This window comes from Mus musculus, chromosome 13 (genome assembly GCF_000001635.26).
Source record: "Mus musculus strain C57BL/6J chromosome 13, GRCm38.p6 C57BL/6J".
Lineage (NCBI taxonomy): Eukaryota > Metazoa > Chordata > Mammalia > Rodentia > Muridae > Mus > Mus musculus.
The window spans coordinates 8,826,924-8,853,867 of record NC_000079.6 but is presented as its reverse complement, the minus strand read 5'-3'; the positions used below and the strand labels follow the sequence as shown (position 1 = coordinate 8,853,867).

The 26,944-nt window shown below is 41.0% G+C and overlaps 1 protein-coding gene across 8 annotated transcripts in view; it reads left to right on the top strand.

Moving 5' to 3' along the window:
- The window catches only part of Wdr37 (WD repeat domain 37), a 69,135-nt gene that overhangs the window by 18,233 nt on the left and 23,958 nt on the right, over nucleotides 1-26,944 (top strand). For 6 of the 8 annotated variants that reach the window (XR_382013.3, NM_001039388.2, NM_172445.3 and 3 more), the window contains 7 exons: nucleotides 134-198; nucleotides 4,199-4,334; nucleotides 6,182-6,253; nucleotides 9,037-9,081; nucleotides 11,062-11,138; nucleotides 16,845-17,085; nucleotides 18,430-18,571. Coding sequence is in view for 6 of the 8 variants with exons in the window: in NM_001039388.2 (NP_001034477.1) it covers nucleotides 134-198; nucleotides 4,199-4,334; nucleotides 6,182-6,253; nucleotides 9,037-9,081; nucleotides 11,062-11,138; nucleotides 16,845-17,085; nucleotides 18,430-18,571 (778 nt within the window). In the remaining 2 variants the exon portion in view is untranslated. Of the gene's footprint in view, nucleotides 1-133; nucleotides 3,390-4,198; nucleotides 4,335-6,181; nucleotides 6,254-9,036; nucleotides 9,082-11,061; nucleotides 11,139-16,844; nucleotides 17,086-18,429; nucleotides 18,572-26,944 lie in introns of those variants that run through there. The other 2 variants (XR_003950440.1, NM_001039389.2) reach the window with 2 other exon arrangements.

Here is a 26,944-nt window from a genome sequence, read left to right as displayed (position 1 = left end):
ATGGCTCCCTGTTAGTGCTGCTGTTGTCCCAGGTCTTGGTGTTTCCCTGTCTTCCTAAGACACAGCTGCACGGCGCAGCGCTGTGCTCCTGGAGTTTGAGGTTGTCTGACTGTTGATTCTCTGTCTTCCACAGCCAGTCACAGTACCAGTCAGCTTTCTCAGAAGCTTAAGACCACCTACAAGGCTTCCACCAGCAAGGTATGCAAGGCACTGGCTCTGGAACCAGTCATGTGGTGCTTGCGGTGTGCAGATGTGTACTTTAATTTGCACATTTTCCAGTTAGAAATGTGTAATAGGAAAATGTCTGGTTTCTAGAAACAACCATTGCCAAATGGCTATAGTATATAGATGCTTAAATACTAACTTAGATTCTAACTTCAGTGAGATCTATGTATTGTGCATTAGCAATATTTTGTCATTAGAAGAACAGCATATTTTGTATTGATTATTGTCTTGATAAAAAAGTATATGGATTGAGAGAGATAAATAATGGCTAAATATGTGGGCTCAAAGTTCTATCTGGCTAAAGTTACGTTTTCATTATTATTTTTCTATTTTCTAAGTGTGAGAAGGAAGTGAGGGTGTGCTTGTGAGGCGGGTAGGGTGGTCAAGGAGTTTTCCTTTACAGTGCCTAGGACTGACTTGAAGTGACAAGGAGTTAATTGCTTGGAAAGCTATTGTATAATAGTATTTTGAGGTAATATTATACTTACCTAATTTTGAGTATTTTGAATATGTAAAAGATAAATCAATTACCTAACTGGAGAATGTATATTCCTTTGGTTACATGTGAGAGGAAAAATTGAAATTTATACTATTATTACATAAATATTATCAGCTTTTCATTTTTACAATTCATTATCTTGGACTGACAGTCATTTATTTGGCAGGTCCACTGAGGTAAACTTCAGTTAAGAGGGCAAGTCTAGCCTTTCTGCCTGCTCTCCTTATTTAAAAATTCTTGGTGATTTTTATTTTGGAGAGTGCATGAGTATTGTTGACATTTGCTACTGTGTGCTTTGATAACATCTGGAGTGTAAATTGCTGTTTCATTGGATTTTTGTTTGTTGTAATGTCTAGTTCATCTTACTTTTGAAATTTGTAATTAACTAGTTTTTCTTCAAAATGAAGTACAAAATTATGTTCTTCATCTTTTATTACATTATCTTGAATTAAATAGATTATTCTGATGTTTACAATTCTGTGTATACAGTGTGTGGTCTTATGATTTAAAACTCTGGTTATTTCTGAAGTAGAGGAAGATATACTTATATATAACAGTCTTTTACCATGAGCAATAAAAAACAAGGTTTGGACAAAGGTAAGGGCATGCACAATAGTATTTTGCTTTAAAATATATTAGAGCTCTACAATCTTTAATGGCCGACATTTTAGGATTAGAATATGTCAGAAGCAAATTCTATGAACTTTACAGCAATTTGTACACTGTATGTACTCATCTTAGAAAATAATGAAACACAGACATCCACATTGAAGAGATAATTTGGTAACGATATATTCTGATTTGTACCACAGCATGGATTCTTGGTATTAAAGCTAAGCACGAATGCAACAAGAACATGCTACAATCTAGATTCATTACTTGCCCTCCTTGTGACTCAGAGCCATGAAAGGCAAGTAGCATGTTTGGTGAGACAGTGGGAGCACAGAAGTGTATGAAGTCAACCTACAGAGATTCCCTTCCCCTGGGCAGCTCCTGACTGATTGCTAATGCTTATGGGGAGGGATGGGGGAGACACTCTACTCTGAAAAGGACTTTAAAGCAACTTGTGGAAATGTTTGCAAATATTCTTTAGAAAGTATTTTTTTTTTTTTTTTTGTAGTAGAAAAGGGCCTTTCTGATTTGTTTTTAAAGTGCTTTAGGCTGTGTTCTAGTTAAAATGATTTAGGATTATGGGAAAACATCATATCATTGTTTAGTCTGCTGTTGTTCTGTTCAAATGTTCCTTCTAGTAATTCAGTTGTGTTGTTGGGTCTCTTAGTAATCTTGACCAAGTCAGTGTTTATTTGTTTGTCTATTTTTTATTGAGACAGGGTCTCTTCACGTAGTCCTGACTGTCCTGGAACTTCCTATGTAGACAAGGCTGTCTGATAACTCAGAGATTCTCCTGCCTCTGCCTCATAACTGTTAGAATTAAAGGTGTGCTCCATCATGCCCTGCTTAAGTCAGTCAGTGGTCTTTCTTTCTTTCTTTCTTTCTTCCTTTCTTCCTTTCTTTCCTTTCTTTCCTTTCTTTCCTTTCTTTCCTTTCTTTCCTTTCTTTCCTTTCTTTCCTTTCTTTCCTTTCTTCCTTTCTTCCTTTCTTCCTTTCTTCCTTTCTTCCTTTCTTCCTCTCTCTCTCTCTCTCTCTCTCTCTCCCCCTCTCTCTCTAAAGCATAATGAGCATATGGAAGTAGCATGAGATGATATGCCACAGTATCATGGGCATCATGTTATCCTGTATCTAAATAGTGCTCTTCCATTCTATCCTGTGAGTGGGATAGGTAAGGTAGGAAAGAAACGGGCCTCAATAGTTCCTTATACTAGCATTCTTTATATTAGAAATGTCGAGAGACTTGGAAAATGTTATTTACCATAACTTGTGATGGTGGCAAGTTTTATGTGGTCTCTGACTCCTCCTCCTAAGATGTCATAGTGTTGGGCATCTCTGTGTTTTCTGTAAGCTGAAGCTCTTATAGATTATAGAGGGATACTTTAGTTGATTTTAGGAGGGACACTAGCTTTCAGAAAGGTAAGATGACAATGATGGGTTTGAGGTTTGAGCAAGTCCTTTTCTGTTTTCTATAAAGTTTCAAGCAAGTTAAATAGAATTGACTTATACTTGTAAAATGTCAGTCTCTTCATTGAGCTTTCTATTTTTGTCTTTACTGTGTTGGGGATAATCTGAAAGCACATTCCTAATTGATGTAACAGATTGTATCTGCATATATTTATGTAAGAGTAAATTTATATACATGTCCTGGGCTCTGCAAAATTATTGTTAAAAGCAAGCTGTATGAATTCATTAAATTCTGATTTTGCTTTTTTGCTTGATTTCATAGACTCATCATTCTTTATATTTTTTTGAGTTACTTAACAGTTGAAACTTTCTCATTTATCTGAGAGCAGCTTCACAACTAAAAAGTTTAAAGAAAATTTTGCATTTAATTTCTTCCTCACTTTATATTCTTCATTATAAGGGAAATGAGAATTGTTTGTTATATGTCATTAAATGGGACAGTATCTTACTATGTGTTCCTCATCTGTATCACCACATGTCTGTTTCCATTAGAATATGAGCTTCTAAAAGGCCTTTGTACCTCTTAGCTGTCTCTAGTTTGGCCTGTGGCTTCAAGCAGGTGTTCAATAAACGCTCTTTGACAAACCTCCTCATCTGTTACAAGTGTGGTCTTTCGACTCCTCTTACAGCATGGGATTTTTTTTTTGGTTGTTTTTTGTTTTTTATTTTTTCAAGACAGGGTTTCTCTGTAGCCCTGGCTGTCCTGGAACCCACTCTGTAGACCAGGCTGTCCTTGAACTCAGAAATCTGCCTGCCTCTGCCTCCCAAGTGCTGGGATTAAAGTGCCACCACTGCCCGGCAGCATGGGCTTTTTTTGTTTTGATATGTGGTTGGTGTAAAATGATCAAATTCAGGAAAAAAAAAAGTTCTTTTGTGAGCACACATCTAACATCTTCAGTGTCAGTAGGTTGGCCTGTCTGTCTCTGTCTGTCTGGTCTTTGTCTCTCTGTCTCTCTATGACTCTCCCTCTTTGACTATCTCTCTTGGTCTCTATGACCCTGTCTCCCTGACTCTCTCTCTGACTGTCTCTTTTTCTTTGTGTGTGTTTAAAGGTGGGGAAGTGTTTGGTGACTGAGATTTGGGGATGTATGTCTTGCAAGGCCCACTGTGCCTTTCTTCTGCAGTAAGATGCTAGCTACCTGACTTCTGTCCACTAGTAGAGTGGGGAAATGTTCCTGAAGCCTCTGATAGCAAGCTGAGGGAAACCAGTCTTACTGTTTGAGGCATCTCAGTTCTGCTCATGCTTGTATTATATTCTTTCTGGTGGTGTTTACAATATTCTATTAAGTGACTTACACATTTTGCAAGATGTCTTTTTGCTGTTTGCCTTTTTTAACTTAAAGAAATTTAATTTAATTTAGTAAGTGTTTAAAAGTACTTCTTTTCTTCTCAATTTAGATTGTTTCCAGCTTTAAGACTACCACATCCAGGGCCATCTGTCAGCTTGTGAAGGAGTATATTGGCCACAGGGATGGCATCTGGGATGTCAGTGTTACAAGGACACAGCCTATTGTTCTTGGGACAGCATCTGCTGGTGAGCCAGACACTGCTGCAGCTGGCTTATTAAGATATGACTTTGACTGATAACTGATGGAAGTGACTTTCAGTTGGCAGTAGCACAGCAGTTCCTGGAAACAACGGTGTGCTGGAAGAGTTACTAAAACTAAAGCTTTTGGATCCACTTGGAGCAAGATAAGCCAGATTCCTAACACTCATGGTGGAGGCAGGAGGACCTCAAGTTGTAGGCCAGCATGGCCTGCGATATAAAATCTTGTCACACTGTCTCTCAAATAACAAGATGAAGAGGAAGGAAGGAGAAAGGAAAGGAAAAGCTTTTTTCTTTTTTGTTTTTGTTTTTGTTTTTTTGAGACAGGGTTTCTCTGTGTAGCCCTGGCTGTCCTAGAACATACTCTGTAGACCAGGCTGGCCTCGAACTCAGAAATCCGCCTGCCTCTGCCTCCCGAGTGCTGGGATTAAAGGCTTGCGCCACCATGACTGGCAAAGCTTTTGTTTTGACTTGGGAGCACCCATTTTTTTTTCTGAGACCTGTAGTCTTCCTTTGTAACAGTCTTATGGGTGGATGTCACAGCCAAGGCTGGACTCCTGTTTTTTGAGGAAGGGGATACTTGGCTTTAGCTAAGTATGTATTATGTGAGGTTATCAGTATTTGGATGGTAGGAACGACATGGCGGGATACTTTTTACACATTAGAATTTTTGTTGTTGTTGTTTTTGGATTCTTTGTTTTTTCGAGCCCAAGGTGCTTCTGATTTGGGGGCAGGTTTTCTGTCAATTTTCTTCCACCACTGAAAGCATTGTGTATGCAACTGAATATGCTTATTCTCCATCCGGTTGTGTTGTCAGAGGCGTTTGCTCTTCATGGGTCACAGGTCTCACCATCAGCACGATAGTTTATGAAAGCTCAGACTAGTCTAACTAACATACTACCTCTTCAGATAAAATTGCTAAAATTAAAATTGATGGTTGGCTGTTGAAAATTACTTTTAGCTTGTGAGAAATTACTTTCTCACTAGATTCTGGCTTTTAAAAGTAAAAGAGCCCAAGAAATCTAGTTAGAGAGTTTCTTTTCCTGTTTGAAATTGTTCTTGTACTTTAAACATCTTGGATGGTTTGTAAGTATTAGTTTAAAACAAAAGAGGGGGTGACTTTTATAATATTTCTGAAATTTCATTTGGATAACTGGCAACTATTTCTTCTCAGAATTTTCTTCCCCGCCTTAGTGCCTGTGCAAGGATAAAGTCCAAAGGAACTGCCATTACTTCACACAATTGAGCTGAATTTGGAAACTAATTGATTTTGAGAATTACAAGATGTTCTGGAAAGCTCTAAAACTTGGATAAAATAGTGGAACTGTGATATGAATGGCTTCTGTGTGCCAGTTGCACACATGATGGCCTCCGTGTAATGGTCTAGTAGGAAACCAAGTCCCTTTGTCCTTTGTCCATTTCCAGTTCTGTGGCTTCAAAGACAAGCCACAGCCTCGTGCCTTTCTGGTGTTGGAGACTTTTCTTAGGTCGGGTGAATTGTACAAAGTAGTAGAATCAAAGTTGCAGGAACTATTTGGGGGCTGGAGAGATGACTCAGTGGTTAGGAACACTGGCTGTTCCTCCAGAGGTCCAGCACCCACTCAGAAGCACACAGCTGTCTTTTAAGTCCAGCCCCAATGGATCCAGTGCCCTCTTCTGTATTTCAAGGGTACTGCATACAAAGGCATACATGCAGGCAAAATGCCCATCCACATAAAATAAAAATAAAAATAACTATTAGGAGTGCTGTGACTTGCCAATTTTAGAGCATTACTGTATTTCTTAAGTGACTATAATATTAATGATGGCTAAGTTATGGCTTCTTCATCTTGTAGATCACACGGCTTTGTTGTGGAGCATAGAGACTGGCAAATGTCTTGTCAAGTACGCTGGCCATGTGGGCTCAGGTAAGCATTGACCTCAGCGAGCGCAGGAACCGGGAGCTGTGCCTCACCTGGCGCTTGGTTTACAAATGATTCCTGGCAGTAAACTGTAGTGATAGGAAGTTTTACATTTGATGTAAGTCAGGGTACAGGGTAGTCAGAGCCTAGAGTAAAGTGCTTTACTCTATATGAGTAATAAAGAGATGAAGCTTAGTGCTTCAGTGTGCTGCATATTAGTCTACCTTGTAGAGCTGTGTAATTATTGAGTATACACGATGTGTTAGACATTAATCCGTGATCCTTTGCTCAAGCAAGATAAAGGATGCTCCCACTGATCGTTTGACTCTGTAGTTTAGAACATCTTATAGGAGCTCGCTTTGGATAACCTCTCCAGTTATACCTGGGTATTAATAGTGTTCTGACCAAATTTTACTTCTGTACTTTTCTCCTAAATGTATGTAAATTTCTTCCACCTAGAATGTCTTTACCCAGTCTTTGTGCAAGGCAGCTTACCTCTTCACTTACCTCCTCTGTCAGCTACCACTGTTCTTTAGCTTTGATAGATAGGCTTGATATTGGGCACTTAGGTCTATGAACACACACACATGTGTGTGTCTGTGTCTGTGTGTGTGTGTGTGTGATTTCTTCTCCATTGTGCCTTTGATGATCTTAATAATTCATAGAAATCAGTAAGACGAAAGCTAGAACATAACATGACTTTAGTGATGAGACAGTCTTAGGGCAATAACTTGTGCTTCTCAGCTACATGGATGCTGGGAGCTAAACCTGGGTTCTCTATACGAATAGCTCTCGCTCTTAACCACTTAGCCTGGTGGCCTCCATTTTCTTACAGAAACTTTTTGCTTTAAGTCTCAGCTGAAGAAGAGGGTGTTTAAAGATCTCCCTTTTGAAAGAGTCTTTTGGTGTTATGTAAGATCCCCACTCATTCTAGTCCTGAGGTTTTGTTTCTTGTTTTTAATCCTTAAATTAATTTATACGTATAGAGTGGAAGCTTCTGCTTCAGCCAGACCCCAGCATGTTGTTCAGCACAGTGATTTTCCAGTGCAGAAAAGGGTATAGATGGGTAGCCCAAGAGCGGACACAAGTGTCTGTCTTGAGACCATCTCTCCTCCCATTGGAGTTCAGCTTAGTTCACATGCATCACCTTTAGCCTGTGCACAGCTGCGCCCACTCGTGAATCCTAATTTAATCCAGCACCTTCCTCACCAGCTGGGTGGTGGCTCTGTGATGGGGGCTCTAAGTCGCAGACCCCAACTCTTCATTTTCTTTAACTTTTCTTGCTGCTATTTGTCTCTTTTGTTTCTTTCTTACTAGTCTTTTCTTCCTTACTTTGTACATACAGTGCCTAAAATATATTATTAACTACTAGGGACTAAAAAATATGACAAAGGTTTTTAGAACATATATTACATTCTCCATGTCTTTTAAAAATATTTTAAAATATATTTATTTTATAATAAATAAATATTTATTTTTATTTTATGTGTATTGTTTTTGTCTGAAAATATATGCACCATATGTGTGCCTGGTGCCAAGTAGGTCAGAGGAGGGTATTAAATCTCTTGGAACGCAAGTTATAGCAGCTTGCAAGCAGCTACATGGATGCTGGGTGCTGAGCCAGTGTTTTCTATAAGAATAGCAGGAGCTCTAACCATTTAGCCATCTCTCTAACCCCATTCTCCCCAATTTACTTTTAAAATAAGTTTGCCTTTTAGCATTATGCTTATACTACATTATTTATATTTCAGTATTGAAAGTAAATAGAATCTGCTCTCTTTTTAACATAGTTTCTTAGTAAACCATCATTTTAAAGGCATAGCTAATAAAATTGCACTGACATAATTCTTTGAGGTTTGCCAGAATTTTTACAACATTCTGTCTAAGGGATAAGCATTTTCTTTGTGAAGCAGAGTCATGAAGGTTGGTTCTTCTCAACTCCCTGGTTAGACGAATAGTGGTTTCAAGTCTATTCTAAAACCTGGGGTTTGCTTTAGGAAAGTCCTTAGTAGGGAGATGAGCCTAGAATCTTTTTAGTGCCTGATGAGTCCCACCGAGCTGGGTGTGTGCTTGTTAACTTGCTGACCATTCATTTATCCATTAAGGTGATTCATCTGAATACAAGGCAGGCAGGCAGGCGGGCAGGCAGGCGGGCAGGCAGGCGGGCGGGCAGGCAGAGGCTGCTGAGGCTCTCTGTGTTGCCTTATGTTTGTTTATTAAGAAAATGAACGCTTCCTCAGGAAACATTGCCAAAACTTACCTTTGAGTATCCTGAAGGTGGATAAGAACATGAGAGAACAGAATTGAATCCCTGTTCATTCTTGAGTCTGGTTAAAATTCTCTCCTGTGGTACCATTTGCTGTGGACTAGATCAGGGTTCTGTAGATGGGCAAGACGCAGGACGAGGCCAACAGGCAGTGTCTGTACACTACAGTTTGCTTTTGCTTCTTGTCAAATAACCTCATTTTCTTTGTTTATCCTGATTTATTTTAACTCTAAATTACTTAACCTGTGTATAAAAGTAGATTAGTAATCTTTCTTGTATATCCTGTAGTTTTTCAAGTTAATTCATATTTTAGTTTTTTTATTATACCTCTGTTCTAACTTATACATTAATTCACAGTTTAATCAGACCAGAGAGTCTAATGCACTATCATAATTTTTAAATTTATAATTAACTTTGTAATCTGTACACTATAGTAAGAAATATTACATCCTTACATAGTTAATCTATCAGTATCATATATTTGTTGTCTTAAACCTGTTTTTGTAATATTTTTATTTTGCAGTAAATTCTATAAAATTCCATCCCTCAGAGCAGTTGGCTCTTACTGGTATGTAGAATCTTCTCCTTTTCTTGAATGAAATTATTAATAATCTTAAAACAGCTATAAATTTTATATTCTTTTGTTAGTACTATCAGAGTTATTCATGGTACTTATGAAAGTTAGATATTTTATTAATTACTTTATTTCTTTTTAAGACATTTACTTAAGCTTCAGTAACTTGTATTCATCCTGTTTAATACTGGCTCCAGCAGTGGGGGCGCACGCCTTTAATCTCAGTACTTGGGAGGCAGACGCAGGTGGAGTTCTGAGTTCGAGGTCAGCCTGGTCTTACAGAGTGAATTCCAGGACAGCCAGGGCTACACAGAGAAACCCTGTCTCAAAAAAAAAAAAAAAAAAAAAAAAAAAACAAACCAAACCAACCAGTCAGTCAGTCAAACAAGCAAATAAAAATATAGCTTCATTTGCTGCTTTTGGAAAGTAGCCTTTTGTACTGAGGATTATTTCTATAAAACTGTCAGACAGCTGTGGGGCCATGTTCTGGGATACAGATGATAGTCTTGGAGGATATGTGTTGGCTTTGATGGGCCAGAGATTGCCATACTTCTGAAAAACCATTTAGGAATATTATCTTTGACAGACCATGTGACACCTGTCTCTGCTGTGTCCTGCTTTGAAGCATGAAAGTATGTCTCTGTAGCAGGTGAAGGGACATGCTGTTCGTTCATAAAAACAGGGATGTGCCTGTGCTTTTCCCACGGGCCGTATTCTGCTGGCTTGTAGAGTCTGCCAGCTGAGATGACACGGTGGGTTCTCTGTGTAGGGAGAAGTATTAGCGAAGGAGCCCACCATCAATTCTTGATGTGTGCTGGACAGTGATTACTTGTTTTGGTCAGAGGCTTTTCACATGTGAGAGGATATAATGGGAAGGTTCTCTGAATCATTTTCCCCGTCCTAGGTGATCGTACCCCAGACTTACTAGAGATCTGAAGAGTGAAAGTGGGGAAGACTCTGAAGGTTTAGTGTGTGATTGGTAGAGAGAGAAGACGCTAGACCAGTGGCAGTTGTATGTGGTTTTTTTTTTTTTTTTTTGGTTTTTTGAGGCAGGGTTTCTCTGTGTAGCCCTGGCTGTCCTGGAACTCACTTTGTAGACCAGGCTGGCCTCGAACTCAGAAATCCGCCTGCCTCTGCCTCCTGAGTGCTGGGATTAAAGGCATGCGCCACCACGCCCGGCTGTATGTGTTTAGATATCAATCAAAGGCTTAGAAAGGAGAGGAGAAACCAAGTGATATCTAAACAAGGAACTAATAGGAACTTTGAGACAGCTCAAGGAGAAAAGAAAATTAGACTGCCATTCTTACATAGTGCAAGTCAGGACGATCAGTTGATTTTGGCCATTACAAATTGACTTTGAGCTCATGGTAACTTCTTTAGGTAAGTTTTGCAGCAGTGAAGAGGAGGTAGAAAGCTGACCATGTTTGTGAGGGGTGAGGGTAACTGTTCTGGAGGGAGGGGGTCTTCAGTGCCCTGTATGGCTGTCCTTCTTCTTTCATTCCTAGTCAAAGCATTTTCTTGCAAACTTCTGCTTCAGGAATAGGAAAGCAGCACAAATATGTAGCGCTAAAAGGAACATAAAGAAATAATGCTTATTGTCAAGTCCTGCTAATGTGAATGGATGAAAGCATCATTCACTTTCCCTGAGACATCTCAGACTCAGTGACAGTCATAAGTGGAATGCAATGCAATATTTATTACGTAGATTAAAATCTCTTTACATAGTTTTTAATCTGCAACATTTTTCTCAAAGGGGAATATTTTCTTTAGTAATAGCAATAATAATCCTAATTTTGTACGTGTATTCTATTAATAGCCTTGTACAGTCTAAAATCACTATTTAAATAAAGTATATTTGTTTTACTAAATGATGTGTAAGTTAGAAAAGTGTGACTGTTTGGCCACAGATGTAAGAAAGAGCACATTTTATGCATGGTGTGCCCTGTGGATAATCTTCCCTATTTGTCTCTTTAGCTTCTGGAGATCAGACTGCTCATATCTGGAGATACGTGGTACAGCTTCCAACACCTCAGCCTGTTGCCGACACTAGTGTAAGCATGTTTAGTCACTCTGACAGTTCTCTGCTGGTCTATTCATGTAGGACTCTGGATGTTTTCAGATTGTAGAATAAGCTGATGGTATCTGGTGTGGTCCAATGTGGCTTAACTGACCTACGTTTTGAAAGATTAGTGTAGATGTGAACTGTGAATTTAGTCTGCCACCTTAGCAGACAGATGGGGTGAAGAAAACAGAGCATAGGGTGAGATGGAGGAAGTCTGTCAGAGTGCTGGGTTCTCTAAGCACCAGGAAATGAAACTGCCTGGCTATAACCATGTGTCTTCTTTTGGATAGAGGAACAAGGATCCGAAAGTGTTTAGTGATAAGGAGATAGTCCCTCCTGTCTGTCATAGTCCTGAGATTGGTTTGTCCTCATTTTGAAAGGGCTGGCGTCTTGGTTTTCATCTTCCATACCTTTCTGTTTTATTTTCCTCTTCTTCTCCCTCTTTGTTTCTTTGTTTCTTTCTTTTTTTTTGAAACAGGATTTCTCTGTGTAGCCCTGGCTGTCCTGGATCTCACTCTGTAGACCAGGCTGGCCTCGAACTCAGAAATCCACCTGCTTCTGCCTCCCAAGTGCTGGGATTAAAGGCGTGCGCCACCACGCCCGGCTTCTTTGTTTCTTCTTAAGAGGCGTGGTTACTTTGTAGCCCAGCCCAAGCAGGCCTTGAATTTGCATTCTTCCCCAGCCTCCTCAGAACTAGGATTATGAGCCTGTGCCCATCTGTCTGGCCTCGCTTTGGTTTGGGGAGAGGGCAGGATGCTACAGCCCATGCCACAGCCAGTCATTGGTGAAGATACTGCCTTAGTGGATCTAAAAGGTAAAGAGTGGAGCCCAAGAGCATTGCTGTTGAGTCTTAGATCTGATGGAGTTTGCTTTGCTGGGCTAGGGGTTTGTTTGGAACCTGCTGTCCTCCCATTCTTTTCTTTTGCTCTCCTGGTGTTATATTTTATATAACTATATCTTGTTTGTTTTTTGTGGACTATAGATAGATATGAATTTTCCCTAGGCATGAATTGTGCCTTGATTCTCACACAGACCTCCCAATCTGAATGGTATTGTGTTAAGAATGTACACTAGACTTAGTGTTAATGTTTGAATGCATTGCTATTTTGGGATAGAATAAACATTTTTCAGTGTAAAAAAGCTCCGTAATTTGGAGGCACAGGGTTAGAATGTTATGGATGATGTCTTAGTTACGGTTTCTATTGCTGTGAAGAGACACCATGACCATGGCAACCCATATAAATCATTTAATTGGGGCTGGCTTACAGTTCCAGAGGTTTAGTCCATTATCGTCATGGTGGGATGCATGGTGGGATGCATACTGGAGAAGGAGCTCAGAGTTCTACATTTTTTTTTAAAGATTTACTTATTATATGTAAGTACACTGTAGTTGTCTTCAGACACACCACAAGAGGGCATCAGATCTCATTATGGATGATTGTGAGCCATCATGTGGTTGCTGGGATTTGAACCCATGACCTTCAGAAGAGCAGTCGGCACTCTTAACCACTGAGTCATCTCTCCAGCCTGAGTTCTACATCTTGATCCACAGGCAGCAGGAAGTGACTGGCTTCGGCTTCTAAGACCTCAAAGCCCACTTACCTCCACAGTGGCACACTTCCTCCAACAAGGCCACACCTCCTAATAGTGCCATCCCTACAGGCAAAGCATTCAAACACATGAGTCTGTGGGGTGCCATTCCTATTCAAACCACAATTGGGTATTTGTGTCACTCCAAAATTTGTATGCTAAAGTGGCTTTAATTAGAGGCAATATCTTTAAGAAAAAGTAGTTCAGGTTAAATGAAACCATAGTGTGGGCCTGGTCTGATAATCTTAGTGTTGTTAAGACACCAGAGACCCTGCTTTCTTTTCCCCCCATTATGTGAAAGGCCAACTGGTTGCCAGGCAGGAAAAGATCTTAATCAGAAAGCAAACTTGTTGGTACCTTTGTCATGGACTTCTGCTCTCCCAAATTAACTTATGTCATTTCACCTTCTAAAACACGAGGTTTAGTCTTTTTTGAGCCCTGTTTTTTAATGTGGTCTCTGCAGTGGAAAAGATCCTGAATAAGGCCCAAACCATGTACATGATCTTAACTCTGTGTGTTGCTTATCTGAGGAGCTGAGGAGGTAGCTCCATCTGAGGTATTTTATTTTTTACTTATATATATATATATACATACACACATACATACACATTTGTTTTTCCCCCTTAGTGAAAGCACTGGGGAACTGTTATGCAGCATCCAAGAGAGCTATCCGCTGAGTTTTCCTATGGATCACCATTGAGAATAGTTACGTGGGAAGTGCAAGACAGGCAGGACAGTGTGTCAGGTGTCACATACAATATTCTTTGTTGAAGCTATGTTCAGTACCTAGCCAAAGAGATCCTTGTCCACAGAGCCATCCAGAACTGTGCAGCAGTCCAGGTATAGGGCTGTAAGACTTCTCTGGGGCAGGTGTGGGAGCTGAGAAGCCTCATGATAAAGAACCAGGCCTGTCTGAAGAGTTCTACCAGAAACAGCTCAGGGCTCCAGTGTTACTGCATCGTTCCCAACAGGCATTTCCGGTGATTGTAGCGGCCCTTCCTGTCTTGATATGTTTATATGCTGGGAGTCATTATTCTCTTGACCAGCACAGCCTGGGAATGAAGCTCTCATCTCATGCAGAAGGGAACCGGTTTTGCCAGCCTTTAACCTTTTCACAGTTTTTCAGGCTCCTCATTTTTTAGCTAGTTGAGCTAATCTAGCGGCGGCCCATTATGGCTCCCTTTTCATGATTCACCATGAGTCCTCTTTCTAGAGTAATGGATAGGCTGATATGTCAGTGGCTCCCTTGGCTTTTGAGATAGAGTTCTTTCTTTGCAGGGCTTCTCTTGTCCTCCTGCTGTTTGCTTTTGAAACTGCTTCACTGTTTAACTCTGAGTGGCCTTGAAATTCTGGTAGCCCTGCCTCCTCCAAAGTGCAGGGTTATAGGCATGAGTTGTTATATGCGTGGACTAGAGGGTCTGATTTGGTCTCCCTTTGTAAACCTTTCTAGGATTAGTTTTGATACTCTTTCTGCACTCTGGCCCATACTGATCACAGCTATGCTTAGAGCTTTCCTCTGCTAGGCTGTACCTGTTTTCCCCAAGCTCCCCTTCCTTCGCCTGTCACTCACCTGTGGCTTCCTAGAAGAGTTACACTACCCTGTGTACTGTCGTGCACCCTGCAGTCTTAGCAGATGTTAGCGTAGTCTGGCAATTCCTTGTTCTGTCAGTAGAGTTCTACTTCCTGTTCTTGATGGGTTCTGCAGTGCTTCTCTTTCCTCAGAACAGCTCTAACACCAGCACACGTTTGTCGCAGCGCCCTCCCAGAACTATTACCCCACTGACACCAACATCTTAGCAGTGTCTGTGAAAATGCACTCTTTTCCCTCCCGAGTCCCACTTGTCTCGCTTAGTGTCCCCACAACTCTGCTTGTCCTCAGTCCTCGTGCTGCCTTCATGGTTGCTCGTCCAGTAGACACTGAAGCTGCTTTTGGAGACTCTAACACACCCTTTCTTCCTGTTTCTTCCTTCCCTCAAATCTTGGGTGGTTCTCGGATGCTCTACCCGCTGGTGTGTGAGTATGCTGCCTAACTGCTGTTTCCTGTACTAGTCTAGTTGGTCTCATTCAGCATCTATGACGTTAAGGACCAGCTGTTGCTGTGGGTCTCAATTTGCATACTGACTTTACTCTTAACTCCAGACTTCAGTTGTCGTCTAATCAATACCTTGCTGGGATGTCCTGGGTTTTGGGTGTACCCTAACCTGTTGCTCTTATCCAGTTGCTCATCTCAGCTGTGCCGTCACCAGTCACTCAGGAGTTTGGACCGTAGACTTTAAATTGTCTTCAGTGTGTGTGTTCCATGTGTATATATACCTGCTGACAAATTCTGCAGCTTTCCTGAGGGCAGAAGTCAGTCTTCTTACTACTACCCACACCTAGACTTCTCTTTCCTCTAGGGAGATTTCCCTGGTTTTTCCTGCAGCTAGTGGCTTCAGCATCAATTTGTGTTAGCACAGTCTGTAGACTGGAAGTCTAAGAACAAGGTACCAAGGGTTGCTTTATTCTAAGGCCTCTATCCTTGCCTAGCAGGTGGTTACTTTGTCACTGTGCCCTCGAATGATCTTTCTTTGTATGTGTCTCTATAGTAATTGTTTTTTACTGCAGTGCATCAGTCATGGTAGACTGGGCCCTACACTCGACCCAATTTTAATTGCCTCTTAAGGGCCTTTTTTTTTTTACTAGGGTCACATTCTGAGGTCTTGCAGTTGGGGCTTTGGCATGTGCGTGTGTGGTGGGTGACACAGTTCAGTGCATAGCAGCCTCCTCTCGTTTTCCTGTGTTTACTTCAGGTAACGAGTCTCTGCTCAGAAGTGAGGATTTTTCTACCCCATGCAGAGTAGAGCAGAGTCCTTTCCATGGCCTCCCAGGTTTTCCATAGCACCTGCTACATTGCCCCTCACACAAGCAAGCCCAGTTATATAGCAGAGAAGAAAGACTTTCTATTTGTTTTCTGCATGGAAGGATATTCCTTCACCATCTGCATACCTTTCTCCTTTCTTTCTTCTCCATAATGGGACTCAGTTGTTGTTAGTCTTCAGTAATTCTGTGTAAGACTGCAGCCCTTCGGCTGGCTGTATCTCCTGCTCCCTTTCTTATTCTCTTCAAAGTACTCACCCCCACCTGATTGTGTGTGCAGCGCGTTCCATACCATGTGAGTGCAGATGACACGGATGACATACTTTCTTATGGATTTTGTTCATGAGATATATGCTCAGCCTAGTATGTATACACATGACATTCATTCTTACGTTCCATACCATGTGAGTGCAGATGACACGGATGACATACTTTCTTGTGGATTTTGCTCATGAGATATATGCTCAGCCTAGTATGTATATACATGACATTCATTCTTACATTAGCCACTATGTGTATGTTTTGTGAGTATGTGTAGTGCCTCTGTCCTGTAAGGACAGGAGCTTTGCCAGTTGTATTTATGCCGGCTTTTTATCATTTAGAGTAAGCATCATCTTAGGCATGACAGGTGTCCTCTATCTTCTCTGCCGTATAAATAGCATGACAGTTTAATCAATATTTATTGAATGAATAAACATTTTCTTGACGAGCTGGACTATAGACTGCTATTACATTTTCATGTTATCTGGCTTTTAACAAAAGATTTAATTAATACAGGAAAATCAAGTGATCTCTCATTGTTAGAACAATGGAATTGTAAGTTATTATAATTTAGAAGTTTTTTAAAAAGTGTTTTAAATGGGCTCCTAGGAATCAAAATGCATTTTGTATTGTGAAATATTACTGACTTTTAATGTATTTTTTAAATTTCATACTGTATTTCTAATAAGTGGTAAAAATAGAAAATGTTGAAAATTGCTTTATTTGCTATTTTATTGATTAGTGAAAGTGAATTTTAATTCTTTTGGTGCCATAGTGGCTTTAGCATTTTTCAGGATATTATAACTAAGACTTTTATAGCTAAGACTTAACATTGAGAAAGCATTCCTTAAGCATTAGTTACATATCTGATACTATGCTTATATTGACCCTAATGCTGACTAAATTTAGAAAGATAAATGGTGTAGCCTTTTCAGAAAAAAAAACTAAAGAGTCCTATAAAGTCTTTTTCTCTGATTTTTACCCTTAGCAACAAATTTCTGGTGAAGATGAAATAGAATGCTCTGATAAAGATGAGCCTGACATTGATGGAGACGTGTCCAGTGACTGTCCTACTGTCCGAGTCCCACTGACATCTCTCAAAAGCCACCAGGGTGTGGTTATTGCTGCTGACTGGCTGGTTGGTGGGAAACAAGTGGTGACAGCCTCATGGGACAGAACTGCCAACCTGTATGATGTGGAGACATCTGAACTCGTTCATTCCCTGACAGGTATCTTGCTGTGAACATCGGAGATTCTGTCTAGTTGGGCTGTTTTTATGTGTGAGTTTATAAATTACTTCCAGGCTAGGACCCTTTAGTGCTCTTGACTCTGAGGTTGCCATTCTTGGTGATCCTTTCTGATTGATTACTAGAACTCTTTATAGTTAAATGCATTTTACCCTCAGGAAATTAACTGTAGCATGTAGTATTTCAATGTTTGAAGTATGGTTGTTGTACTGGTATTCTGTTTCTCTTTGACATCCCACCCCCACCCCCAATCACCCATTTTAAATAAACTTAAATAACAGGCAGGAGTCTCTTACCTGGATGTTTCCTTGTCAGGCCTTCTATGGCAGCGGTGGCTGCTCCTCAGCTGTGGGTGTCTACTTGGTTGAAGTGAAGGTGCAGCGTAGGCAGGCTCTCTGGGACTTGGAGTTGTTCTTCCATGTTTACTGGTTCCTGGGAAAAACCCATCCAGGTTCTTGTACCCATGTGGCTGGGGCTGTATTTTATCTTCAGGAGATTAACTGTAACATGTAGTATTTCCATATTTGAAGAATGATTGTTTTGTTGGTATTCTGTTTCTCCTTGACAGTCCACCCTCCCCCCATCCCCCGCCCCTTTTAAATGAACTTAAATAACAGGCAGGAGTCTATTAATTCTGTTTCCTAGTTAGGCTTTCTATGTCTGTGGTGGCCGCTCCTCCGCTGTGGGTGTCTACTTGTAGTGGTGAATTAGGTATGTTCTGGGCATCCAGGAGGCCTAGGAAAGGCCCCTTCCCCTAGCAGGATGCTGGCTTCCAGGCCAGCAGGAGCATGCCTTTGTTGCCCTGGCTCCTCTAGCTTCTGGGTGGACTGTGGCCTTTTGAATGGTTCTAGCTGTTTAGACCAGCCACTGAGGTCAGCCTTTCTTTTGATTAACACAAAGTTGACTGATTTAGGGACCTTAGTTACATGTGTTATTTTCTTTGGTCTAGTAGATATTCCATTTATAGACAGATATATTTACAGGTTTTGCCCAGATCTAAGACAGGATGTTCTAACGGCCCATAAAATTACATCATTAGCAGTTATTCTTGTTGCAGTCAGCCTGTTAGTTTGTCTGGCTCTCTAGCTGTTAAGACCAGAAATTGAGTTATAATGTATCTAGTTTCCTACTCTTTTATGTAGCTAGCAAGGGACTTCAGGCACCTGAGGAGATAGCCTTCCACACCACTTAGGCAGTTCCTTAAGGGTTACTTTTCCATCTGATATTTAGCGGTGACTGTGAAGATGATGGTGTTTTTATAAAAGCTTCCCTCTCACTGTGTGTCTGCAGGTGGATGACCCTGTGTTTTGTTGTATTTGCTTGTAGGGCATGACCAGGAGTTAACACATTGTTGCACTCACCCCACCCAGCGGCTCGTGGTGACCTCCTCCCGTGACACAACTTTCCGTCTCTGGGATTTCAGGGACCCTTCCATCCACTCCGTGAATGTTTTCCAAGGACACACGGAGTGAGTTACAGTTCTTTAGAGATCTTAACTATGTATGAAAAAAGTTTTGTAGGTTGCCATTGAAACTTTAATCTTAATTTCTACCATTTGAAATTTATCTCTTTTTCATAATGCTCGCTCTGTCTCTAAACATTTTGGTATGTGTTTCCAAAGGTGTAGAAGACCAAAAGAAAGCTCTGATAGTCTTTCAGGAAATGGAGTGGGATTAAATGTGCCAGGGGCTGGGGGTGGGTGGCTCCCTCAGGGAAGAGTCAGGAAGCACCTCGGGCATGCTCAGTGGGGGCATCATAACCCTTGGTGTCTGTTAACCGGCCCAGTGTAAGCTCTTCACAGCTTACTCACAAGTTAGTGTAATATGCCTTTAAAGTTCATTGATTAGCAATTAGGTTAATTTAGACTAGCAAACAAAGTATTGGGTTTAATAATGACATTTTCATACCCATGTGTCACACTTTCTCAGATGTTCCCCTTTCCCCATCTGGCTCCCTTGCTTCTCCCAGCCTGCCTCCATATGCTTTCCTCTCATGCATACCCCAGCACTCCCTCTGTTTCCCACCTCCTTTATGATCTCCATCCCAGCCCTCTCATGGCTCCCGGCACAACCGTGGATACACCGAGAGGAGGTTTCTAGACCTGCGTGTGCACACACATGTATACACGGATCATCACTCTAGTATGTGTCCTTCTCACTTCTGTCAGCATGAGGCTGCCTCAACCTACTTCTCCCACAAACATATATTCTTTGGTCTTTTCAATAAACAAGGAGATTGTTTATCTATCTCCTCATGACACAGCTAAGGGAATGTCTGCCAGGTTTCTCCCTGGAAAGTTATGTCTTCCAGTTTGGAGCTAATAAAGTGACTCTTTGAGATATGTGGCTATCTTTTTCCCAGCAGCCTTTAATCAAGTGAGTCTAACATTGATGATCTGTGCCAGCTTATTACAAGAGGGTTGTGCTAGGGTCAGGTTTCCCATTCTGCCATTCTCACCCTCACTGGCCAGCATTTCTGGATATGCTTGTCATTTTGATTGTTATCGTCCTTTATTGTCATTTTAATTTGGGTTCCTGGTGCCACTGAACCTTCTACGTGTCCCCTGGTCTCTAGACATTGCTGTCCTTTTCCTATGGTAGGATGATGCCCTAGGCTGGAAAATAGCACTGCATCTGACTCAGTTGGTTCTGCTACCTGCACTGGAGCAAGCAAAATCTATCAGAGATTGGAGCTGGGCCAAGAAGAGAGTTTTGTTTTCAGAGAGCAAGACAGTTGTACTGTGGGTAGAGTAGAGCAGATGGAGGTCACAGGGAGACTGGCTAACTTGTCCTTAACCATGCTTGCAAGGACGGAATAGAAGTTGTGGGGAACTGGTGCAGGCTAGAGCATTGTATCCAGATAAAGGTACAGACAGAGCCAGCCAGGATTTTATAAGTTCTTGGTGCGCCTGGCCAGATGTAGTCAGAATTCACAGGTTGGATTTGAGGTTGCCAGGTCTTGGCAGGTATCATCTTCATTCAAGAGAAAGTAAGCCATGAGAAGCCACGAGGCTGCCTGGCTTCAGTGAAGTTTAATTCTAAGGGGGTGATATAGGTCAGTTTCTCCTGCTGTTTTCAACTTGCCTTGTGGTGGTGAATTTTAAAGACTTAAAATTCATACTCTAGTTATTTGAAACATTTTTATTTGTTTCATGCTTTGAGAGGAGAATATATTTGCATTATTGGTAACTGATGGAGGTGTGTGTTACAGCTTTTAAGGTCTTGCTATTACATGAAATAGCTGTTTTAGCAATATGAGGACCATGACTGGTTGTGAGACACCCCTCCCCCCAACTACCTTTTTTTGAGTCAAGGTCTTAACAATGTAGTTGTTGTCTAGAAACTCACTATATAGACTGGATTAACCTGGAACTCCTCCTGTACTGGTTAAAGGCATACGCTACCACATCTGGCCTAAGGAACATACATATCTATCTATCTATCTATCTATCTATCTATCTATCTATCTATCTATCTATCTATCTATCTATCTATCTATCCGTCCATCCATCCATCCATCCATCCATCCATCCATCCATCCATCCATAACCTTTTATCAATTCTCTGTGAGTTTCCCATCATGCACCCCAATCCCACTTGTCTCTCCATCCCTTGATATTTGCCCTCCACCCTTGCAACCCCCTAAAAAAAGAAAAGAAACCAAACCAAAACATAAAAATGAAATCTTGTCATGGAAGCTATAGTGTGACCCACAGTGTACTCTTTTGTCCACACACCTGTACTTGCAAACGTTAAGTACAATGAGTCATTGGTCTGTTTTGAGGCCTCTGGCTTCTGCTACACTCTCAATACCAGATCCTCACTAGGACTGCTCTCAAATATCCTGTTGTTTCCCTGTGTCATGGAGATCTTGCAGCTTTGAATCTGTAGGACTGACTTCTTCACACATTCAGTTGTTTGTAGATGAGATGGGTGTTGGGGCAAGTCAACTCAAAGCTCTGGATCTGGGCCGGGGTGGTGGCTAAGTTGGTCTCCTTCACCCATACCACCAGGTTAAACTTTCCAGCCCTGCCTTGGGCTAGCTCACCCAATGCCACAGTTGGCAAGAGCCCCCTACCCCAGGCACACACCTTGAGACAGGATCTCTTTACATAGCTCTGGTTGTCCTGGAACTCACTTTGTAGATTAGTCTGAACTCAAGTGCAAAGATCTCTCTCTTACTGAGTGTGTCTGAGTTTTAAAATAGGGAATGAGAGTAGGCTTAGAATAAATGTATCGAATTCACATGAGCCTTCTCTCCCACCCAGCTTTTCTGACATGTAGGATAGTAGTTAGATTGCCTTTAACCACAGGATAAGTGAAAGTTTTCATGAGAGGAAAATACAGGAATCAGGCTACTCTAACCTAGATTATTTAGTTTTTTCTCTTTTCTTTCTTGATTAGTCATGCGTTAGCATACCACATTGATGTGTATATCTAAAAAGCATCAAAATGGTTTTTCTTTGGTACTAATTTCCTTGCTTTATCAGAAAGGATAAATTTACAATTTTTAAGGCCTTTCTGGATTGACAGGAGTTGGCTGGATTCTTTTGCTTCTAAATTTTGTGTACTTGGCTCAGTGGTCAAGAGCCTTGGCCGCTCTATGAGCACACAGGTCTGATTTTTAGTACCTATATATTAGCTCACAACAGTCTATACTCTAGATCTAGGGGATCCAAAGCCCTCTTCTGGCCTCCTCAGTACAAGGCACACAAGTGATGGACAGACATGCACACAGGAAAAACACCCATACACATAAAATTAAAAGAAAAAGATGTTTAAAAAAAAAAAAAAAGAGTAGCTGAGTTTAAAAAGTACCCTCTGGCCTTTCTCATGTAGGTTTAGGACTTGGTCAGCAGATGGGGCTGTAGATATCTTTATTGAACACAAAATATTTCTAGTAATGATTAGTAAGCTTTTAGAAATGTTTCACATTTAGAAAAACAGGAAATGAGACAGTTCACGTGGTTTTACCTGAGGAGTCGTCATAGTGACTGTTGACTTTCATCTTTGTCATGGATTCCGGAAGCTTGAGCCTATACAACCAAATGGCAGGTAGTAAATGCATGTAGATGTGCATCTCTGATCCATAAAGGGCATGCTTTTATTAAAAGCAAACTCGATTTAACTCTTCATTAAGAACAGAAGAACGGCCAGGGTCTGCCGTGTGGGTCCTCTTTCATCATTTAGTCTGCTGTTCTGAACATGATCTAAGAAACTGAGCCCTGGCCTTCCTGCTTCATCACTCTGGTGTGTTCACAGAGCTCTGCAGGCTTTGCAGGCCCTTCTGCAGTGGGCTGTAACATTCCCCAAGGCTCTGTTTTGGAAGATCCTCTGAGTACATGGTAAGGGGCTTTTCACAGTGCAGTCTTCTAGTCTAACAAAGATGATTTTCTGGAGTCTTTTCATTAAGTTCAAAAGTCAGATTCTTATCTCTTATGTTTGCTGTTCTTACTGGTGTAGCTCTAAAAAGTTGGCTGTAAGAAGGTTGTTTAGTGAGTCTTTGTTTAGAGAGACAGTATTTCTACAGAAGCCTTTCTTGCATATTTCATATTAACATGATATGCAACTCTTTTGAAAATTGTATTTAAGGTATGTTCTTTTGGGAATTCAGCATAAATTCTTTTAGTTAAAGAACCAGTGCCTTTAATGTGAACAGTTAACAATTGTCCAGTTAATCTGAATTTCTGTATATTGGATTTTCTTAAGGCAAGGTATAGTTATATAAGCATCAAGATTGTCAGCTCAATTTTGAGATCCAATTTCTCAAGGAATTGAGAGAGGTTTTTTTTTTCTTTTCATTTTCTCTTTCTGTTATCTCTCTATGGCTTGGCTGCCTTTTTGAAAAACTAGGGGTTTGAGATATAATGCTTCACTGTAAGATAAAAACTGTAGCCAAATGGTCCCTTGAGATTTGCTCTGTCATTATGCTTGCTGGGTACAGACAGAGCTCCTTGATGTCAGCTGTGTTCAAGGCTTTTACTTTTATAACATGTTTTTGATGTGTTGCATTGAATTTCATCCTGTATCTCTTCATTATAATAGGAAATCTACCATTGTAGTATTTATTGAATGTAAAGATGTATTTGCTATTGGATCAGTCTTTAGTAGCTCTGTGTATCCCGGTTTATCTAAAGAGTCATTTTAGTTACTCTGTATAGCATTGTTTTACTAGTCACAGCAATGCAAAGCTGATCCTTGCTTTGGGAAAATAGATGATTGCTTTGGAAAATTTGGACTTTCAGCTAGTGGCTGAAATAATTGTTTTCCCTGAATTTCTATCTGAAAATCAAGAGCTGGCATGAAAATTCAGTGCTTTTCTTCTAAATTTGCCCATTTGTATAATAATTTAGTTTTTACCCAGTAGTATAATTTAGTAGCCCAAGTATGTACTTCCCAAGCCAGTGTTTCCCCTCTTCATCCTGCACCCCCTTCTTAAGCTGGTCTCCCCAGATCAAGAAGATCTTGAACTATATGTAGTGTGGATGATTCATGCATGTGTCAGGATCTCTTACAGTTATGGAGGTTGTTAGGTTAAACCCACTTACTGTTCTTTGAAATAGCTGACTATCTGATTTCTTACAAATAATCCGAGGCCCCAGCTCCAGGCTCAGATTCATCCTCTTGGTACCATTGTCTTGTTTACATGCTTGGCATTTTTCCTTTCCTCTCCGCTATCCCGATTCCTCATGTTCTGAACCTCCCCTCCCCCCTCTCCTCCCTCCCCCTCCCTTTGTTTTGTTTCAATGAGTATGAGAAGGAATTGACAGTTGAGGCAGTCACTGGTCATTAAACTTCCTCCATGGGTGGCCAATGACTAGTTTATACCCGACTGACAGTTTGTTTACAAGTGTGAATAAACTTTGGCATTGAGAACAGTCTGAAATTAGCTCAGCATGGATGAGTATTTGAGAACAGAAGGTTTTTTGTTTCTTTTTGGCGTTTTCTTATACACAACTGTGGTTTTATTTTCAGTGTGAGCTTTGGCGATTTCTTCTAAGGAAACTGAACTGCATCTAACAAAACAAAAATTATCTTAAAATCATAATGATTATTTTGAGGTTATGAAATTTTTGTATGCCTTTATTGGCAAGTATCTGGTAGGTGGGAGGTAGTTACTACTAAATACTTAATTCTAGATAGACTCAGCAATGTAGAAGTAGCTTGTATTATAGCAACAGGTTCCTTTCCTTTCCTTTCCTTTCCTTTCCTTTCCTTTCCTTTCCTTTCCTTTCCTTTCCTTTCCTTTCCTTTTCTTTTCTTTTTTTTCCTCTCACGCTTTTAAGAAGGCATATTTGGAAAATGACATTTTTACCTAGATGGCAGTCCATTTTAATTAGAACTGTATTTTGTTCTTTGTCAGAATCAGCATGTTTGAGTAAAGCAAGGGAGATATGGATACCCTGATGAATGCTGCTAATTTAATGTCATTCCCCCATTAAATGGACTGGTGCATTTTGAGTTTTGAATATCTGCTTTGTCTTCTGTTTTGGCTTTTCTGAAGTCAGTTGTGGTTTTTTATGTTAATGTCTGTGGTGATTTGAGTAGGAATAGCTACCTTAGGCTCATATTTGAATGCTTAGTCATCAGGGAGTGGCACTGCCTGAGAGGGATTAGGAGGTGTGGCCTTGCTGGAGGAAGTGTGTCACTGGGGGTGGGCTTTGAGGTTTCAAAAGCCTAAGCCAGATCCCATGTCATCTCCCTTCTGCTCTCTGTGGATCCGGATGTAGGAATTGTCTGCTACTTCTTCAGCATCATGTCTGCTTGTGTGCTGCCATGCTTCCCACCATGCTGATAACAGACCATGCTGATAACCTTTGAATTGTAAGCCAGTCTCAATTAAATGTTTTCCTTTGGTCATGGTGCCAGTGGATCAGTGTCTAAAACAATGTCTAATGATACTTTTTTTTTTCAGTCCTCATTTTCTCCATTTACTGCTCCTTATATGTATACTAAAAGCAATAAATGTGTGTGTGTGTGTGTGTGTGTGTATCAGGGTGAAGAAATATTGTTGATCAAACTCTGGCCCTCGTATGGTAGGGAAACATTCTGCCACTGAACTGTTTCCCTGGCTGCTCCTAACACTTTTAAGGTAGTGTCCTAGTTAGGGTTTCCATTGCCGTGAAGAAACACCATAACCAAGGTAATTCTTACAAAGGCAACCATTTAATTGAGGCTGGCTTACAGATTCAGTGGCTTAGTCCCACTCTCATCATAGCAGGAAACATGGCGGTGTCCAGGCAAACATGGTTCTGGAGAAGGAGCTGAGAGTTTTGCACCTTGGTCTGAAGGCAATCAGGAGAGACTCCTTCTGCAGGCAACCAGGAAGAGGCTTTCTTCTGTACTGGGTGGAGCTTGAGCATAGGACCTCAAAGCCCACCCTGACAAAACCACACCTCCCAATAGTGCTAGTTCCCAGGCCAAGCATATTCAAACAACCACAAATGACATATCAACATATGTCAATTCTGAGTAACAGCTTAAGGTACATTCCTATAAAGCAAGGACTTGAATGTATGGGTGGTAAGTACTCCCTTTTGTGTTATAAAATGGGCCAAGAGCATATAGTTTTATGCTGCTGCTTAGTCTAGAGAGCACTGAGATACATGAGTACTGGTGCTTAATCTAGAAAGCACTGAGATAGATGAGTACTGTTGCTTAGTCTAGAGAGCACAGAGATGAGTACTGTTGCTTAGTCTAGAGGGCACAAGCAGAGTGCTGTTCTAGACCTGTGGGTTGACATTTCTACAGTAGGTCTACTTCCCTTTGTAAAATGATAAAGATGATATGCTTTTCTTCTGCTTAGTTAATAACTCCAAAGGGCTGTCACTGTGTCTGCAGTGTTGAGGCCCTAAGGTAAAACTTTGTATGTATTCAGAGTAGTAAGTATAAACGGTTTCAAAGGAGTCGTATAATTTGGTTCATAATAAAAATGTCATTTGCCTGATTTTGAAGGGAAGCTGCTTTATCTTGTAGGGTGTTAGAATTGTAGCTTTTCAAGTAACATTTACTGTGGAGAAGGTGTTTTAAAAGTAAGGTATATATTTGTGTTGGTATATATCTTTTCCAAGAAGAAGCTGATGTGAAACATGTCACATGTTACACAGCTGTGAAATCTCACTAGGAAAAACACCGGTCTTTGTTGAATGGTATAGGTACGAATTGACATTTTAAAAGAAAGAGACAAAGTTAATTTTTTCAGTGTGAAGTGAGTAGTTACTGGCAGTGAGGCGGGAAGTGAGGCTGGAGGCCAGCTGCCAGCATGGCTGTCGGGGGCTGGCAGGCGGGCTGCATCCTTGTCCCAGGCTAGTGACTTGACCTGCTCCTTTGGGGCCGGGGTTAGGCATGGGCGTCTGAGAGGTTTGATGAAGAGTGTAGAGAGGACGCTAAAGGTTTGTTTTCAGATTGAGGACTATGGGAAATGCCAGAGAGCTGAGACTTGGTAGACCAGAGGGAGGCATCATGATGGCCTTGTTCCTGTCAGGCAGAGGCAGATGGTAATCAGAATCTGGTGATTGGATGGTCTCTGTGGCTTTTGGTTCTGGAAGTTGGATGTGGAAGTCTCTTCAGGTAAAGGTGAAGGGAAGAAAGAAGTAGGCGTCTGCGGCTGGGGAGCGTGGGGCATGTGCAGGTGTGGCATGTGCAGGTCACGGGGCCTGAGGCCCATTGGCGAGGCCGGCGTGGGGTGCAGAGCTGCTGAACTAGGTGTGGGTCCCAGGGGAACGTACAGTCAGCCAGGCCGGGGCCATTGAGGAAGAATACAGATCTGTAGCTAACTGCGAGTCTACTAGAATGTAGTCTGGACTCTAGAACTTTTTAGGGAGAAACCAGTGGGACTGTGA